Below are 18,325 nucleotides of genomic sequence, written 5' to 3'. Positions count from 1 at the left end.
AAGGATCACAGAATGGTGGGGGTTGGAAGTGACCTCTGGAGAGCATCTAGCCTAACACCCCCCCACCCCCCGACCAGAGCAGGTTCACCTAGAGCAGGTGACATGGGATAGCATCCAGGTGGGTTTTGGTTGTGTTTGCTGTTGCCAGTCAGCAAGCCAGGGGCTGCACGTGGGGAACGAAATGGAACTAACAACAAAACAGTAACAACTAAATAAATGAAACCAAACCACCATGACACTACACTATAAAACTAAGGGAAAAAAAAAAAAAAAAAAGCCAAGTGAGACTATTCAAAAGGGGGACTTTATTTTTTTATTACACTGGAGCCAGGCGTCAGTGCGCCAGTTCAGCTTTGATACACAATAAATCAGCAAAGCTGTCACTCAGTTTGGAAACCAAGATTGCAGTGGCACTAAAAACACATTGAAAACATTTACTCCCTTCCTTTTTGTTTTTTTTTTTCTTCCTTTTTTTTTTTTCTTTTTTTTTCCCATTTTTTTCCCCTCTTTTCTTTTTGGTACAAAAATGGTACAAACAACAATACAAAATATTTGTGCTGTTGACGGGTACAAAAAAAGGTTTCTGAACTTGGGGCTTTTATTAACGGACGCAAACTGCCTTTTTTTTTTTGCGCTTCAGCGTGAACACAGCAGAACAGCAGAAGTCTTCCTTTGAGAACGACCACGGTCATGCAGGCTGCTACACACAGCTCATCCATCGTAAAAGGAAACAACATGCAAAAAAAAAAAAAAGAAATCAGAGTCCAAATGAAAAGAGAAGGGAAAAAAAGGACTAAAGTGCTCCAATTATACACCTACATGTTGTTGTTGGGTTTAATTCCCCTATCTGAGCTGTAGCGGCAAGCACAAGCTAACTACATTATGTACACGTTGTGTGAGCAATTGGATATGGGCTCGGTGTGGACTGGAATAGAACTTTTCCCCATGGAACTGAGTCAGCTTGGTGTGGGACACGCGTTGGTTAGCTGCTGTTTTAAACATATGCATTCCTCGTTGTACCGCATTCCCTCCCTCCCCAACATGGTTTTTTCCCCCCACATTTACAATGAATTGCTCCTAAAAGACATCACAAAGAAAAGTCCCATGTTTTGCCTTAAGGATGGGTTTGGTGGGTTGGGTTTTTTTTTTTTCTTAAGACTAAACAAAGTTGCAATCTTGGCATCTTGTGTTGTACAGACCCTGCACTGACCATCACCGTTCTCCAAAGCCCCACAGCTACCCTCCACGAAGCAGCTGCAGGTGACAAAGTCATCTCCTAAGGCCCACTTGCTGCTGGAGGCTCTCTTTGGACCCAATACCCCTAAAAAACCCTGAAAGAGGCCCTAAGTGGCTTGGCCACAGGGAAGCAATCCCTTCCTCCTCCCCCACTGCCTTACAATCACTGACAACATTGCCTGGTCCAACAGAAACAAGAAAACAACCCAATGTAATGGAAAAGAAAAAGCAAAACCAGAAGCCAAACTACAACTAGCACACAGGACATCTACAACAGCCTTGCCTATTTACTGCCATCAGTTACCTGCTGGATCTGCTCGGTGCCTTGCAAAGCCTTTCCCTGACTGATGCTCCTATTTACAGGCTACATAATACAGAGAGTGATGGGGCTGCACTGAGGCCATGGTCTGCCCGGGGTGGCTATGGGCACAGCAGTGACTCCAGCCCTGCACAGTCCCTGGTTCAGGGATGTGCAATCTTCCTGTCTAGGAGGTAGAGAAGCTAGAGGAGGAGTCTGGTGTCTGGGGAGCTCACTGTCCCTGTCCTTTTGATAGCATGGAGAGCTGTGATGGTGTCCCCGGGTAGCACTACAGATTATGGGGTGTGACACTGGTCTTTCAGAGATGGGCTTCTCTTCATCTGCCTGAAAGCAAGTCCTTGCCCACTGCCTTGTGGCACAGGGGACGTGAATGTGTGGGCACCACTTCTTTAATTAGTTTAATGATTTAGTTTAGATTAGTCAGAGAAAAAGGTTCCAAGAAGAAAGAGTAACTGCACATGCTGCTAAAGTCACTGCTTCCCTGCCCCAGCTCCTTTCAAATTGCCACCTCCAGCTGCAAATGGCAACACCATGTCACATCCACGAGGATCAGAGCACAGAGACGGCACAGTCACCTTTTCAGTGAGACCCCTTGGGCTGATACAAGATTTCTTAGCTGGGTTACAAACTGTGTCTAATTTTAACAAGCAAAAAGGTTTGCAAAAACCTGTTTCCATTGCTTGATGTACTCCTCTCTTACCTTCTGCTGGCCCCACTGCGAGGAAACAGGCCTGATGCTGCTCTTACTTGTGGTGTAGTAAAGCTCAGTGGTGGAGGATGCAGGGAGGAGGAAGAAGGAAGGAAGAGGAGGAAGAAGAGAAGGAGGTTCTGCAGAGGCAGGGGCTGAGCAGAACTGGGTCAAAAGACAATAAGCTAGTTGGTTTGACTGGTATGTTTGTGGGGTTGCAATGGCTGGATTGCAAATGCTGCAGAAAATAGATCTGCTGATGAAAAAAAAAGCTGCCAATGGAAACAGGTTGGTTTATTTTTAATCACTCAAACAGTTTTGTTTGACTTACATTGCATAAATGGTCTTAAAAACCTGAAATGTTTAGACAAGTGGAAGTCTGACAGCATCACCTTCACAGCCGAGTGGCATCTTTCACCAAACGTTCTGTCCCCTCAGGTGACAGCAGTGTGATGCATGCTGCTGACCAGGTCCTACAGCCTCAGGTCATAGCCCTGCAGCAGCCATCCCACACTGCTGCCAGCCTCTTCCCTACCTGAAATCCATCACCCAAAGCTGCAACAGACATGAGGCACCAAGTGCTCTGGGGCAAGGATTTAGCTGCTGCTCTCAGCTGAGTGGTGCCAGGTAGATTACAGTGGAGACCCACAGGATCCACACGAGCATCCCAGGTGCTGTGTGGAGCTGGCAGGCAGCAGCAGCAACCCAACAGATGGAGAACCATCAGCATTGCCCCAGCTCTCAAGCCATGTCCTTCTGAGCTGGTGCTGAGGTTATGGTGACGAAGACAGACCATGGACGGGTACTCATCAGCCAGGAACACTAAGTGCATTTTTATTATTTACTACTGCTGTGATGGAGCAGCTTCTGCAGAGGGGCAAAGCCCAGATGGTGAAATGCTCCAGCCCATGGCTTTTCCAAAAGGAAAGGGGAAGAATCAAGCCTGGCCATGGACAAGCGGCAGAGGCTACAGGTCAGTGCGGCCCACCCATGCCAGTCAGCTGGGAGACAGGGTCTGCAAGGTTTGCCAGGGGTGGCCAGGAGGAGGTGGGCAGCCCATGGCAGAAGCAAACTAAAAGATGTTCACAGAGGTCACATCAGATGACTGAGTTTCCAGCTACGAAACAGGAATTTGGAAAGGGGTCAGGTACCAGCAGTCTGCCACCCACTGCACCATGAAGCAGCATCCTCACCTTGCTGCTGCCATCGGAGCCATCCCCCTCCTGAGGGCTGAGCCATCTCCTGCTGGTTTCCTCAAGAAACTCGGATGGATGAGAGTGTGTTTGCCTTCTTAGCCATGAAAGGACAAACTGACCCATCACCTGACTGACCAACCAAGACAAAAGAAGGAAGATCACATCCTTGGGAGTCAATAAAGGACCGGTAACGTTGAAGTCCCCTCGGGTAGACTTTTACCACATTCCACTTCATACAAGACACATTTCAAATGCTCGTTAATTTACAGAAATTGCATTTTATAGAAAATATCATACAGTGAAATATAAAATGCACTAGGAGCATTTCAAAAATCCTCTAGAGACGATCTTGCAGCCTAATTTACCCTCTGAAACGACCTCCACTCATCACCGCAAGCTCTCCTCCTCGCATTCTCGGGTGCACCCTCTCGCTCCCCACCCCCCCTGCCCTCCCCGCCCCCCTCCCCGTCCTTTTAACTCTTAGCATTCAACTCGAGAATAGAGATATCAAAAAAAAAACCCCAAACAAACAAAGAGAAAAAAGAGCATGATTATCCCCTGGATAATCACCTTCCAATACTGTGCACATTCTTGGATTTAAACGAAAATATATCTAAGCACTTTGACAAGTTTTAGCGAACCCACTGCAAAAATCGTCTGCAGAATATAAAACACAGGTAATCCAAGATTTCATAGCACATTAATTAAGTGGCTCATAATCCATTAAATGTGATTTATATTACACATCCATGCAGTCTAAATCATTTTACAAACATTAGACATAAACCCACTAGTCCAAATCAGTAAAGGAAAGATGTAATAAAAAAAGCTAATAACTATCTGTTATTGGTTAAACTGACCCTACATATAAACTAGGTAGTATGCTACCACTTATAATACCGATGTTGAATTACGCCTGGATGCTGCAAAACCTCTTGCTTACTTGGCAATGCTTGAGCATATTAACCACAAGATACTAGCCCCTCGTTGCACTTCTTCTCCAAAAGAAACATTGACTACAGATAGCAGCGCCTACCCACCGAAGAGAAAGGACACACATTAGCTGAGTTACACGATGTTGTTGAGCTTTGGCTACTAATGCTCCAAGGCATTAATTTTGTACTAGACTAACTTCATACTTACGGATGGCAAAAGTGCTGATAAACTCTTCCTGCCCTTAGCACTGCCCTGGCCTCCAGCGGAGCTGCTACACAACCCCTTCCTCACGTGAGGAAAACGTCACCATCAGCTTTCGCGCTCAGTGGGCATCCCTGGAGGTGCAGGGCACCATCTCCTAACCCAGCTGGTATTTACATCACTCAAGAGGTCGTGGGAGCCAGAACACGCCGAGAGCATAAAAACAAACAAATGGGCCTTTGGTCATGTCACAATTTACTTTGTAGGGTTTAGGCAAGGGCTGTCGGAGATTTCTGTTTGCAATAACCAAAGGCTTTATCGATGCTATAGTTCTATGCAGCTACATTGAGTGTGACCAGGTGACAGCAGAGCCCCCAGTCTGTATTTTGCATCTGATGACACTGAATTATATACAACATGATGACTAGTTCACCACCTGCTGAGGCTTAAAGATGGCTGTTAAGATTTTTGACTCAAAACATGTTCCCCCCACCCCTGAACTCCCATCCTTTTCCACCCCAGAATGAGTCAACTCCTGAAGAGAAAGAAAAGAAAAAAAAAGGGAAAAAAAAGAAAAGAAAAGGTTAAGAAAGGAAAGAAAGAAAGAAAGAAAGAAAGAAAGAAAGAAAGAAAGAAAGAAAGAAAGAAAGAAAGAAAGAAAGAAAGAAAGAAAGAAAAGGAAGGGAGGGAGGGAAAAAAAAAAGGCAAAAAAGAAACAATCTCCACAGTTCCTTTTTGTTAACTCCTTCCCAGCTAGAACTGGCTTAGGGTCACAGGGAGTGCTGCCCAGGATGGTTGTATGTTTGTTTTCATCACTCCTGAGATTGAAGGGAATCTGATACATGCACCAAAAGGCACTTTCAAATATATATATATATATATTTTAAAAACAGTGCTTCTGTTCTAAGAAATTCAAGTTAAGACAGAGTGCCTTTCACTCTCTTTAGTCATAAAGCAGATAAACGAGCAATATCCCAGCTGACATTAAAAAAAACAACCAAACCCAAACCAAGAGAAAATAAAACAACCCCCCAAAAAACTGCAGCAGAGACAAGTGTTCATGCGAGACAGCTCAATATTCTCAAACCAAACCAAACCAGAACTGGAAAGTACATATAAAAACCAAAACCAAACCAAGAACAAACAAGGAAAAAAGGAAGGGAAAAACTAAAAAGGAAACATCCTAGATCACCACTAAAAATAACAATACAGTCAGCAGGGGATATTAATTAAAAAAGCTGCCACATCTGTACAGTTCTTGCTTCTGCATCGGCTCGCGTTGGTGTCATCGTCGTCGTCGTTGTCTGTGGGTTTGTTGTTGTTTTCTAAATTGTTTATTTTCCTTTTTTCTTCTTTTTGTTGTTTGTTTTGTTTTGTTTTCCTTTATTTTTTTTCCTTTCTTTTTTTTTTTTTTTTTGAATTTTTAGTTTTTAAATAAGGTGAGGTCAGTTTAATCTTCCTCGCCTCCCCCGTACATGTCTGCCAGTTTCTTGAACCTGGGCCCCCAATCGTTCAGGTAGTCGTAGTCCTGGTCTCCGGAGCTGGAGGAGTTGAGGGAGCTGACGGAGCCGGCGGTTGAGCCGCTGCCCTCGTAGTCGAAGACCAACAAGGAGTCGTAGGGGGGGGCTGTGGGGTCATTGTCTGCTGCACGCAGGCCCTGGTGAGCGGCAAACATATGGTGTTAATGCCCACTGTGGGCTTTATGGTGGTGGTGCCAAGGATGAGTAAGGCGCTAGGGTGATGGGATGCTTGGGATCCCCACAGTGAAGCTCAGAGATGATGATGAAAAGCTCAACAAAGATGGTGAAAAGCTCAAAAAAGAATGGTAAAAAGCTCAACAAGGATAGTGCAAAGCTGAAGAATGGTGAAAAGCTCAAAAAAGAACGGTGAAAAGCTCAACAAGAGTAGTGAAAAGCTCAAGAATGGTGAAAAGCTCAAAAAAGAATGGTGAAAAGCTCAACAAGGATAGTGCAAAGCTCAAGAATGGTGAAAAGCCTTGGGGTGGGCCTGCAGTAAAGCAAAATGTTCTGCATTCCCAGCTGCAGAAAGCCCTGTCTCAGGGTGGGGAGATGCAGCAGGATTTACCGCAGTGGCGAGCAGCTGGAGCGTGTGCAAGAGTGAGTCTCGCCAGGCATGGATGTGTGTGGATGTGTGCGTGAAGGATGGGCAGGAACCAAGGAAGAAGGAATTTCAGTGATGCAAATAAGAAGAAGTGTGGCAGGAAATGGATATAATAACAGAATTAAATAGCTGTAACATTTATTTTTCTCACTTGGGAAATGGATGGTGTGTTTTCTCTCCTAGGAGATAATGCATTGATTGGCTTGTAACCACTCAATCACTCACAACCAAAACCCAGATAAGAAACACTAAATAGGAAGGTATTTGCACAAGCAGATAAAGGAGCAGTAATGTAACACAAAATACAGAAGCCTTCTCTGATCTGAGATGGCTCTCTCTGTTCTGCAAACTCTCTGAGGCTTTAGACCAAACAGAGCTTACTAGGAGAGCACAGACTGGTGACTTAATGACAATTCCAGGAGCCACAAATGGCACCTTTGGCTTTTGGCAACCCCCGCAGCTGCCTGGTTACCACCTCCCCATGAGGACCACGCTTCTTTGTCCATGTCCAGTCCATGCTTTTACTGACAAATGCAATGTCCATAGTAATCCACAGGGAATGGAATCAGGTTACACTGCCTGGATGCTGAAAGCAGGGTGTGTGAGATGCCTGCATCAGAAATCTTGGCATCTGCTTTGCTCTTGAGCTTTCTATAGCCTCACTGCCTTTATTAGGCCAAGTCCTGTGTGCTTTGCTCATCCCAATCACTCCCCTGGCTTTGATCAGCCTCATGTGAGTAATACCACCACTTCATCCATGCAGCCAGGAAAACATTGCAGGGCTGACATTAGTTGGCTGCCCAAGCTTTTAAGAAGTGACACAGGACACCCTGCAGAACATACCTCATTAATAAAGTCACCAATGTCCCCTGGATGTGGGATTACTGGTCTTATAGGATACTGTGGTTCAGCACCAATAGGTCTTTCATCCACCCTTCTGACTCCAGGTGTCTTGTTCAGCACGTGATCCATGGTCTCTGGCTGCTGGAGCTGGCTTAAATCATAATCCTGTGACAAATGGAAAGGCACAGTGTGAAGCCAAGAGCCTTCCTTTCACATCATGTACACACCCAATGCACAAACAAGTTGAAGGGTCTAAACCCATTTCAGCTGAAGTTTGCTGGCAAGTCTAAATCCTGGTTACTGTGGCACCTCTAAATATCTAAATTACAGATAAACCTGACCTCTGAGTAGCTCAGACAATTGACCTCCTCAGAGTGCACCTTAAAACACAGCTAAATCAAATATTCAAACAATCCTTCAATATTTTATGCAGTGTCTAAATCTCTGGGATAAAAAATTGGCTATTCCTCACGTGTGCAGAGAGATGTGCATCACTTCTTTAGATGAAGCACACAATATAAAGACTCACTGTTGGTAGATGCATTATTGCAATTACATTTGTACAGAAGTAGAAAAAACATTAGGATGTGTATTGCATTTATGCATGTAGGCCTTTCAAAGTAATTATGTTCTTTCTGCTTGTGAAAAATCCCAACAGGATAGGTTTCTATCAAGGAATGGGAAGCAGGTAATATTTCATTAAAAATGTATTCATGTAGGTAATGGTGTTTTGCTGCTCTTCCTTTGCTGTTATTTTTAATGAATCCTTTCTAAAATATTTAAGCCTCCAGTGTAGTTGCCTGAAACCAGATCCTTTGAATGCTTACAAGGGTACTTTGTTCTGCTGGTGCAACTATCCTTGTGCTCAGACAGGGATGACTGAACCTCCAGGAGAAGTATTTATAAATAACTTGTCAGCAACAAGAAAAAAGAAATGCTAATTGGGAGGACTTTTCTGTTGAATAAGAAGTTCTCAAGTTTTGGGCAAAGTCCCCACCCTGGCTCCCCGTGATAACTCTTGCCAGGCTCACCTGTTTGCCCCTGGATGCCACCAGGATGTGCTGACGGAGTTTCATCTAGTCCTTAGGCACCAGCCCCAGTCACTGACCGCAGGATTCACTGACACCAACCACACAACCAAGCATTGTAACACAAAATACAGAGAAACCTTCTCTGATCTGAGATGGAGCTCTCTGTTTTGCAGACTCTGTTTTGCACAGCAGCCTCTGCACAGATCCATGAACCATGCAGTCCATTTAAACAAGCAAGAACAATGCCATTCTAGGATGCAGAGTCACACAGCAGAGTGCTGGGTAAGAATAAAAAACTGTGACTCAATGGTTTTAAACTGGAGCAGGCTGGACACTGGGAAGAAGTTTTTTAGAATAAGGGTAATGAAATATTGGAACAGGTTGCCCAGAGAGATGGCAGAGGACTTATTCCTGGAGACATTCAAAATCAAACTTGATGTGGCTGTGAGCAGCCCAGTCTAGTTAAAGATGCTCCTGCCCACTGCGGGGGAGTTGGACGAGATGACCTTTGAGGGTCCCTTCCAACCCAATGCATTCCATGATTCTATGACCCAAACATGAGTGACCAAACTTTGCTATTGTAGCTGAGGAAAAACATCCGTAGCAGAGGGATAGCATATCCCAGGAGTGCAGGCCAGGGAAAGGAAATTCTCATGTGACATCAGCAGTGGTGTCCACAAGAAGCCACCACCACAGAAAAGCTGACACTTTCAGGCAGGCTGTGGCTTAGGGCTCTGTCACAAGCAAAGTTCTGCCATTGCAGACTTGGCAGAAGAAAAGAAAATCCTCAAATGTATTCAGACATTCCTCACAAACCACATCCAGAAATAAAGAGAAATTAAAGACCCATTAGAAGTGATTAAGTTAATGCAGGGAAAGCCCACAGATGCTCAGCCAAGAGCCTGCAGCCACGGGTCCAGGGCAGAGTGGAAGCTGCTAGCTGGTTTCACCAAGATTTCCAGTGGGTAATGGTAAAGTACACAATTATAATGACCAAAACAGCAGAAATATTGTTTATATGCAATGATTTAGAGATTTTATAGTCACTCTCCAGGAAGCTGGCCTGGAAGGTAGCAAAATCCACATAGCACTGGATTCCTTCGGAAGGAGAGTGTCCTAGTGAGATGCTGGACCTCAGCTGGCTCTCGCTGATGTCCCTGCCATGCTGGGGAAGCCAGTAAAGCTGCCTGGACACAGACAAGAGCAAATGCAACCCTTTGGAAATGTTTCAGTGAAAAGAAGATGGGGTTTTTAGAATACAGATTGCACAGCTGTTCCTTGGCCTAGGACCTGTGGGCATTTCTCACCTGGTCTTCCTCTCCACCGCCCTCTTCGTCATACTTTAGAATATTGTCCCTGACATCATCCTCAGGGTCGATGAGGAGCTGCTTGGTGTGGCGCTCCTTCTCCCGGCGTTTCATCCACACCACGAACAGCAGAACCATGGCTGTAAGGGAGAAGAAGCAGGGTAAGCCTGGATCTCACAGGAGGTGAGGTCAAGCTGCACAGAGGTCAGACTGTGGTGGTGTGTCCCAGCACGTCACCTGCCTTCCTCCGCTATGGCTGACAGCACAAGAAAGAACCTTTTATCCTACTGCACGTTCTAATTTATAAGGGAGAGAACAGTGAGAGCTGTGAGCACTGTGACAGGCCTCCACTATAAACATCTCGTTAAGATTCATCAGGAATGCTGATGGAGCTGATGTTTATCACGTGTCAAACACACCATCAAAGAAAAAGCGAGCAGAAAAGTTGCAAAACCTGACATTTTCTGAAGAGATCTGATCTAAATCCCGAATTTTCAGCATCACATTTCCACCTGCACTTCATTCAGGGGCATACAACAAAGGTGCAGGAAGGAGAGCTGCAGAGGTCCTGAGCAGCAAGCAGGTGACTGGCCCTTGTGCACGAGTGGCTGCTCCACCAGCATGACACAGCAATGCTTACACAGGTCGCAAGCCACAGTCACTTTGCTGTTGTCTGCAATGTGCCGGGTAAAGTGATCTGGGTGGGGTGTGTGTGGGTAATACTGGGTCACACAATCTGATTTGGGCTCATCTATACTCTTTTTTGGTGAGTGAGGGAGGCTTTCTACACTTCTGAGATGACATTAGACAGGACATTAGCATATGCATTTGGCCATTGACTTGCAAAGCAGAACTAAGATCATTTGAAATTCTTCTGGGGAGCAGGGCTTGCTTTTCAGAAGAAAGGAGAGCAAATCTGGTAGCATGCAGCCAACCTCCTCAGGCATCAGCATTTATGTGCCAAGCCCTGGCTAATCTCTCTCAATAAGATACCAGAGAGAGATGAACAGTTCTTGAATTATGAGACACTTCTCCCCTCTTAAACAACTCTACCTAAAGGAAACGCTGGCTCCTGGCTCCACAATCTCATCCTTCAAAGGGCCTCCCACATCCCGGAGGCTGTGTGCTCTCTGAGACTGCACAGAAGTCCCTCCAGGAACTTAAGTCTTTATTAACATAAGGCAACCAGTCCATCATGCCTTCTTCAAGAACCTGTTAATATGTTTGACTTCATTCTCATACTCAGTAGCTGCAAATAATGCCATAAAAAATGACACTGAGCCTGGCCAGCTGACATAGTTCTACCTCCCAGTGTCTGCTTTCCCTCCATTCTCCTTGCAAGCCACACATGAAGCTGTGACGTTGGCAGCCTGTGGAATCATAGAATGGTTTAGGTTGGAAGGGACCTCAAAGCTCATCCAGTTCCAACCCCCTGCCACAGGCAGGGACACTTCCCACTAGAACAGATTGTTCAAGACCTCATCCAACCCAGCCTTGAACACCTCCAGGGAGGGAGCAGCCACAGCCTCCCTGGGCAACTTGTTTCAGTATCTCACCACCCTCACTGCAAAGAACCCTTTCATAACATCTAGTTTGAATCTCTCCTCTTCCATTTTAAACCCATTACCTCATGTCCTGTCATTAAGAAGGGAAAGATGGATGGACAGTGGAGGTGGGAGCATGGGGCCATGGGAATGTGTTTATTTCAGTTAGGTCATACCTTGACCATGCCAAAACAATTCAGTCAGCACAAGTGAACTTATGCAGGGCGTAAGATCTGTGTGTTCCTCAGCTGCATAACAAGAAGGAACAGCTTCTAGTTGATTGGACAGGGCTGGGTGATATGTTGGACTGGATGATCTTGGAGATCTCTTCCAACCTGACTGATTCTGTACTCTAGTAGCTGCTGATTCCCACCACCTCATACTCGGCAGGGTGCTCTTTCCCTTGGCCTCTTCACAGAGCCTCAGTGTGGCTTCACTGAGGGCAAGGATGGAGAAGAGATCAAACCTTGGGAACATGAGCGGGCAGCTCAGCCTGGAGCCCCACTGCATGGGAACTTGGTTTAGGGAATCTGAGCTTTTCCTCCTAGCACCAAAGTGTTTATACCCAACAGGAATCCAGTGAAGTGAGCAGAAGAGGACCGGACATCTAATTAACCACCATTGTGTGCCAACTGGCTGCCATCCCTGCCTGCCAGCTAACAGAATTGTTTTCATATAGTTCAGCATTTCTTTGATGCTTATCCTAGATCTATTCAAGGGAGAAAAAAAGAAGAGGGAAGAAAACGTTAACTCTTATCCGCAGTATAAAACCTCAGCTACTTAGCAGACTATTGAAGCCCTTCCCTCGCTGCTTTTCAAGTCGCTCCCAACAAGATACCTGCCTAGCCCACAAAGACAACATTATAATGGTTACCAGGGTTTACCTTTTTCTTTCCTTTTACATTTTTTTAAATAAAATGCTCCTTTTCCATGCACTTGTGGAAAAAAAATCTGTGCCATTAACGCCTTTACAGCTACCCTGAGGGAAAAAAAAAAGGCCTTCAAAGTGTCAATAGCGGATGTAGAGCATTCTCCTTCCTTTTATTCACTGTGCAGAATGGGAAGTGCAATTACTGCTGTTAGACCCATTTTCACTCTGCATGTAGTTTTCCTTGAAATCTATTGTCTTCACCCTTCACATGTTTTTTTTCTTTTACTGCTGTTGCTCTTCTAAATGTGTTATTTGTGCAGCTAATACATCAGGAAGAAGGGAAAAAAAACCCCTAGAGCAAAGGTAAAGGCAGAAGCTTCCTTCACCTGAGCACTCAGATCTGTCCTCTCACTGCTTCTTCCTTTTAAAGCCATCAAACTTTGACCTGCTGACTCTAAAATGGACAAACAGCACAAACACACACAAAAAAAACCCTGCATCTGCTTTATTTTTCTCAGGCTACTGTTCAGAGGTGACGATATAAAACAGACAGAAAGGAGGCAAAACATTGGGAGGATGTAACTGGAAGACTGCTCCTTGCAAATTACATTTTTCATCACTGATACAGTACTTTGCAGCTCTTGAAGATAAAAAAAAGAGTCAATTAGAATTACAATGAATGTAAAAATAAGCTTTTGTAATAAAAACTGTAATTTAAAACAGGATAATGTATCTGAAAAAAGAAGAGAGGAATCTCTTAAATCAAACGTCCTTCAGCTGAAGTTAATTTCAGTCAACAGGATTTTCAACTGTTTGAATCATATTTTAGGAGTGGATTTACACAAGAGCAGCAGGAGGAGGCTGCAGGTTTAATCACCTTTAATCGCCGGAGGGCCAACCAGAGCCTGGGCTGCATCAGCAGAAGTGTGGCCAGCAGGGCCAGGGAGGTGATTCTCACCCCCCTACTCTGCTCTGGTGAGACCCCACCTGGAGCACTGCATCCAGCGCTGGAGTCCCCAGTACAAGAAGGATGTGGATGTGCTGGAGCATGTCCAGAGAAGGGCCAAGAGGATGCTTAGAGGGCTGGAGCACCTCTGCTATGAGGAGAGACTGAAAGAGTTGGGGCTGTGCAGGCTGGAGAAGAGGAGGCTCCCAGGTGACCTTCTTGTGGCCGTTCAGTATCTGAAAGGGGCCTACAAAAAAGCTGGGGAGGGACTTTTTAGGCTATGAGGGAGTGACAGGACTAGGGAGAATGGAGCAAAGCTGGAGGCAGGGAGATTCAGACTGGATGTGAGGAGGAAGTTCTTCAGCATGAGAGTGGTGAGACCCTGACTGGTTCTATGTCTCTATGATTCTTTGTGGCTTCCAAGGCATATTTTTCGCCCAAATGTGTCAAACATGGGGGGAATAGATGAGCATCAGATCTTCTGGGTCTGTGCTTTTGAAACAAAGGTCTTTGCTGAAGGGAGCAGTCCAAAATGTTTTGCTGTTGGGACCCCACACCTAGCAAAGGACAGAAACTGAGCATCACAGCTGTGGGTGCACTGAGGATGCACTGGGGATGCCCTCGCTGGCTCAGATGGGCTAGATGAGGAGTTTGGACTGAACAGCCACAATCTCCCAGATTCTTACTTGCTCTCCAAAGCAATATGGGAAATCAATTACACTATGAGATATCCCCATCAGCAGCCCAGGAGGCTGGAGGCTTGCCCAGAGATGACCCATTCTCTTAATGTACCATATCACATCCACATTAGGTGACATTCGTAGCATACGTCGCTCTGCCCGCTCTCTGTTCAAACACATTGGGGGTAAATATTAAATGTGATTTAGCACCATAACTCCCATTAGCTTTAATGGGAGTCCCATGGTTTCCTCCTGTGTTTATTGATGAGTATTTACCTCATTGTTCATTTTAGCACTCATTTTTATCTATTCCTACTGTGCCAACTCCTGCTTGAAGTTATAATGATATCATTTTTATCTTTAAGTGTATGCACACATGGTTATTGGTAACGCTCATGAAAGCCTGGGACTAACAGTACTGCTGGGCAAAAGGAATGGCTTTGCCTTGGGCAAAAGGATGGCCAGTCCTTCTCTGCAATGCACCCCAGCCCTCCAGTGCTGCTGGCAAAGTGGGAATCCTTCCTCCACAGAGGCTCACAATCTACCACATCCTCTAGTCTGATATCACTTTACAAGGGAGTAGCAATGGGACTAACTACCATTCTTCCTTCCCTTTGAACAACCAGGAAACTACAGCTATGCACTGGCTCTGACAGGGACTAGTCAGACTCTCACATCCAGTGAATCTGTTAGTGGGAATCAGTATATCCACAGCTAGCCAGGGAGCTGAGAGCTGTAAGAGAGTCTACCACAGAATTTTCCTCCAAGATGTGGAGAATTAATTCACAATCATTCCCTACAACACACTGTCAGGTATAATGATCACACAATCATAGAATCATTTTGGTTGGAAAAGATCTTTAAGATCATCAAGTTTAACCATTAAGCCAGCACTGCCAGGCCAACACTAAACCATGTCCCTCAGTACCACATTTACATGGTTTTTAAATTTCTACAGGCATGGAAACACTACCACTGCCCCGGGGAGCCTGTTCTAGGGCTTGGAAACCTTTCTACAGAAGAAATTCTTCTTAATATTCAACCTAAACCTCCCCTTGCCACAACTTTAGGCCATTTCCTCTTTTAGCACATGTTCCTTGGGAGAAGAGACCAATGCCCACTTCACTCCAACCTCTTTCCAGGTAGCTGTGGAGAACGGGAAGGTCTGAGTCTCTTCCTCCAGGCAAAACAACCCCAGTCTCCTCAGCCACTCCTCAGAAGGCTTAGCCTCTAGATCCTTCACCAGCTTCACTGTCCTTCTCTGAACCTGCTCCTGAACCTCAAGATCCTTCTTGCAGTAGGGCCTTATAACTGAAAGCAGTATTCTATGTGTGGCCTTACTAGTGCTGGATACAGTGGAACAACCACTGCCCACTCCTGCTGACCACACGAGTCCTGATACAAGCCACGATGCTGTCGGCTTTCTTGGCCACAGGCGAATACTTAGCCAGCTATTGACCTACACTCCTAGGTCTTCTTCCAGCAGGCAGCTTTGTAGTCACTCCTCTCCAAGCTGTCTTGGACCCATGTATTGGATGCTTCTATAGTTGCTTTTCTCAGAAAAAGAAGTCCAGCACATGCAGAGTGCTCTGCCTTGCTTTGCTGACACTGCAATGAAGGAGGTTCAAGTGCAGACATCTGAACCACCCCCTCATGGCTCTGTCCTTTGCATGGAACTTGCACATGAAAAATGCCCTGTACAGAAACAGGACAGCAGGGACCAGGATGGGAAACGTGTCATGCCCCAGTAGTGTCAGCCCCTAGGGTACTTACTTAGCAAGATGATGATGCAGATCAGGATGGCGATGATAGCACCTGTGCCCAGCCCTGCCGCAGCCACTGCCCCGATGGTGGTGCAGTCGCCGTTCTCGTCGCAGGGGCACACCTTCACTTTGATGATGGATGTGTTGTACAAGGGGGGGTTTCCTGAGTCCGTCACGATGATTGGCACATCGTACACACCTGCTTCCAGGTACATGATTCGTAAGCTAAGCTGGGCGTAATCACCTGGAGGGATCCAGACAGACAGACAGATGACAGATGCTCTGCTAGAGCCTTGCACCCGCCACGTACAGGCTCCTCTGCCAGAGCAGTCCTCCCAGTCCTGAAGAAGAGGCTATGAGCAAGATGACTGAACAGGACAGTCTCAGCCCTCTGCCTGTGTTCTGCAAGGTACATTTCACTGCTGCACTAACCTGCCTTGATGTCGTTTGCAAATCCAGTTTTATGTGTTTAAAATGGCAGGAAATGCAAATACTAAAGCATGAGTGATGCTCCCTGGCCACTGTGCAGGCTCTCTGCTTGCCTACTCTCCCACCTTGGGATTTTTGGGAAGCCCTTGGCCCACTGATGACAGGCTCAGCCAGGTGTTCCCCCCTCATTGTGATACAAGAGCAGTGGGACTGAGCCCTGAGCTGCGAGGACACAAGAGACTGCCCCTGGCAGAGCGTGCCAGACCTCAGCAAAGGGGGACAGCTTTGAAGCTAAAACCACCCCGTGGCTCCACGATAATTTCCATTCTCTGCTGAAGCTACCAATAAGAGGGGTAATTAGGGCCATTTGTGGTTGCAATATAAAAATCCTTCACATACTGGTAATCTTCACTCTCACCTAGCCCTCCTGGTTCCTTGGTAAATTAAAAGGCTGCCTTTATGCAATTATGGTCAGAGAAATGAACATTGATCCTGATTGTGGCTTATGACAATTACACTGGAACATAAGGAAGACTGATAATAGCTTTTCTCCCCTTGGCCATTATGGATGATTTATACTCCGTTCACTACTGATAACTGTTCATAATTATGAACTGCATTAAAAGAAGCCAAGTGCCAAGGCTCTTAGAGTTATGCTGCAGGTCTGATACAAATCATTTCTGATTAACTATCTTGTCTATAATGCCAGCCATAATGTGCTTGAAAAAATAAAAATCAGATTAAAACAACAACAACAACAAAAAAAAAGAAAGGCAGGGAAGTTTGGAAGTTTGAAACTGTGCATTGGCCTCATTAGAGTCCAAACGTCCTGGGCACTGCCTGCCCCATTTACCGTTGAGCCGCGTTATGGTCCAGTTCTTCCTCACCGCAGATGGCACACTTGGCAGCTCGAAGACAAAAGGCCCCACGTTTGGATCGATGTCAGCATCGGCGGCTGTTATGTTGATGACATTCAGGTTTGGCTTCTCACAGATCTGCGCCTCCTTTGGCAGCAGCTCAGGAGCGTTATCGTTGATGTCGATTAGGTAGATCTGCAGAGTGCCAGTGCCGCTGGCGGGGGGGATACCTGAAGAGGAGAGGCAGAGCCAAACATGCACCCACAGCCATCGCTCGAGAAGCAGTGGGAATGACAACACTGTGGACCAGCCCCCTCTTTGCCTTCCCATTTCGATAAACCAGGATTTTCACCCTTCCTCTTTGGACCTTATTAGGGATGCACTGCACTCTCATGGTCCCTTGCTTTAAGAGCTATTATTAAAACTTTCCCAAGCCTCCTAATGTGGCTGTTTTTCACTCCTGCAGAACATGGAGCCTGAGCTCTGCAGATTTGTAGCCTACAGCAATGTCCTTGGTCAAACTCTAAAAATACAAGGAGGTGATGCCAAGCTGCTAGTGCAATTTTAGTAATGGCTGTTTTGAAGAGGAAAACCCATTAGAAAGATATCTAACAAGAGGAAGAAGAAGGCTTGGAGGGGAAAATTATGTAAGTAGTGTAACTCATTGGTCAGCACTTACTGCAGCACTTGTTAGCCAGTTTTCAGATTTGCAGCCTATTACCACTGCTTCAGAGGAAGTCCACCTCTGCAGCCCATCCCACAGTCAGCCCTAGCTTTAGATGTGAAAAGTCCTTGATCAAAGTCTGTGGCATGAACTAACCATCACCAAATAGTACTAACCCCTGGCAGCAGCACTATGTCCCAATATACAGTTCCTTATCTTCTCTACATTGTCCCATCCAGCAGGGATGCCAGAGCACAGTAGTCTTGGCCCCTCAGACTCTTAATGGTGAAGAGCCACATTTGTTTGACTAATGACCACGTGCACAAGGTAATACCTGCCCTGGCAAGACAGAAGAGCATTCCCAGAAATGGCACAGGGTTTTTATTTCCCTCCTCACAGACACATCTGGCAGCTCCTTGCTGGCCTGCCCACTGCTTCCTTTCTCAGGCAGAGTTATTTCAGCAACTCTTTTAGCTTGTATTTTCAGTCCTGGCTCTTCCTTCCAGCGCTGGACAAAAAGCTGCACAAAATACTTCCCCACCAGGCTTTCAAACATTCCTTCTGCTTCCACAGACTTTCCTTCCCACATCCTTTTCTCATTTCTGATCCATTGTTCAAGGGAACTTTGAAAACTTTGAAGGAGCCCTGAAAGTCCTTCTTTCATAGTTTCCACATAAACTCTTCAATCATTAA

General features: G+C 45.8%; 1 protein-coding gene across 5 annotated transcripts in view; it reads right to left on the bottom strand.

Moving 5' to 3' along the window:
- Window positions 1-285: 285 nt before the first annotated feature.
- Window positions 286-18,325, bottom strand: part of CDH4 (cadherin 4) — a 535,396-nt gene continuing 517,356 nt past the window's right edge. For all 5 annotated transcript variants that reach the window (XM_064167488.1, XM_064167487.1, XM_064167489.1 and 2 more), the window contains 5 exons: window positions 16,965-17,198; window positions 15,693-15,926; window positions 9,879-10,018; window positions 7,541-7,705; window positions 286-6,233 (listed from right to left, as the gene is read on the bottom strand). In XM_064167488.1, the coding sequence (XP_064023558.1) occupies window positions 6,027-6,233; window positions 7,541-7,705; window positions 9,879-10,018; window positions 15,693-15,926; window positions 16,965-17,198 (980 nt within the window). In that variant the 3' untranslated portion in view covers window positions 286-6,026. The remainder of the gene's footprint in view (window positions 6,234-7,540; window positions 7,706-9,878; window positions 10,019-15,692; window positions 15,927-16,964; window positions 17,199-18,325) is intronic.

Source organism: Pogoniulus pusillus, chromosome 29 (genome assembly GCF_015220805.1).
Source record: "Pogoniulus pusillus isolate bPogPus1 chromosome 29, bPogPus1.pri, whole genome shotgun sequence".
In the NCBI taxonomy this organism is placed as follows: domain Eukaryota; kingdom Metazoa; phylum Chordata; class Aves; order Piciformes; family Lybiidae; genus Pogoniulus; species Pogoniulus pusillus.
Note: the sequence above shows the minus strand (reverse complement) of the source record. Positions and strands in the feature narration are given on the sequence as shown.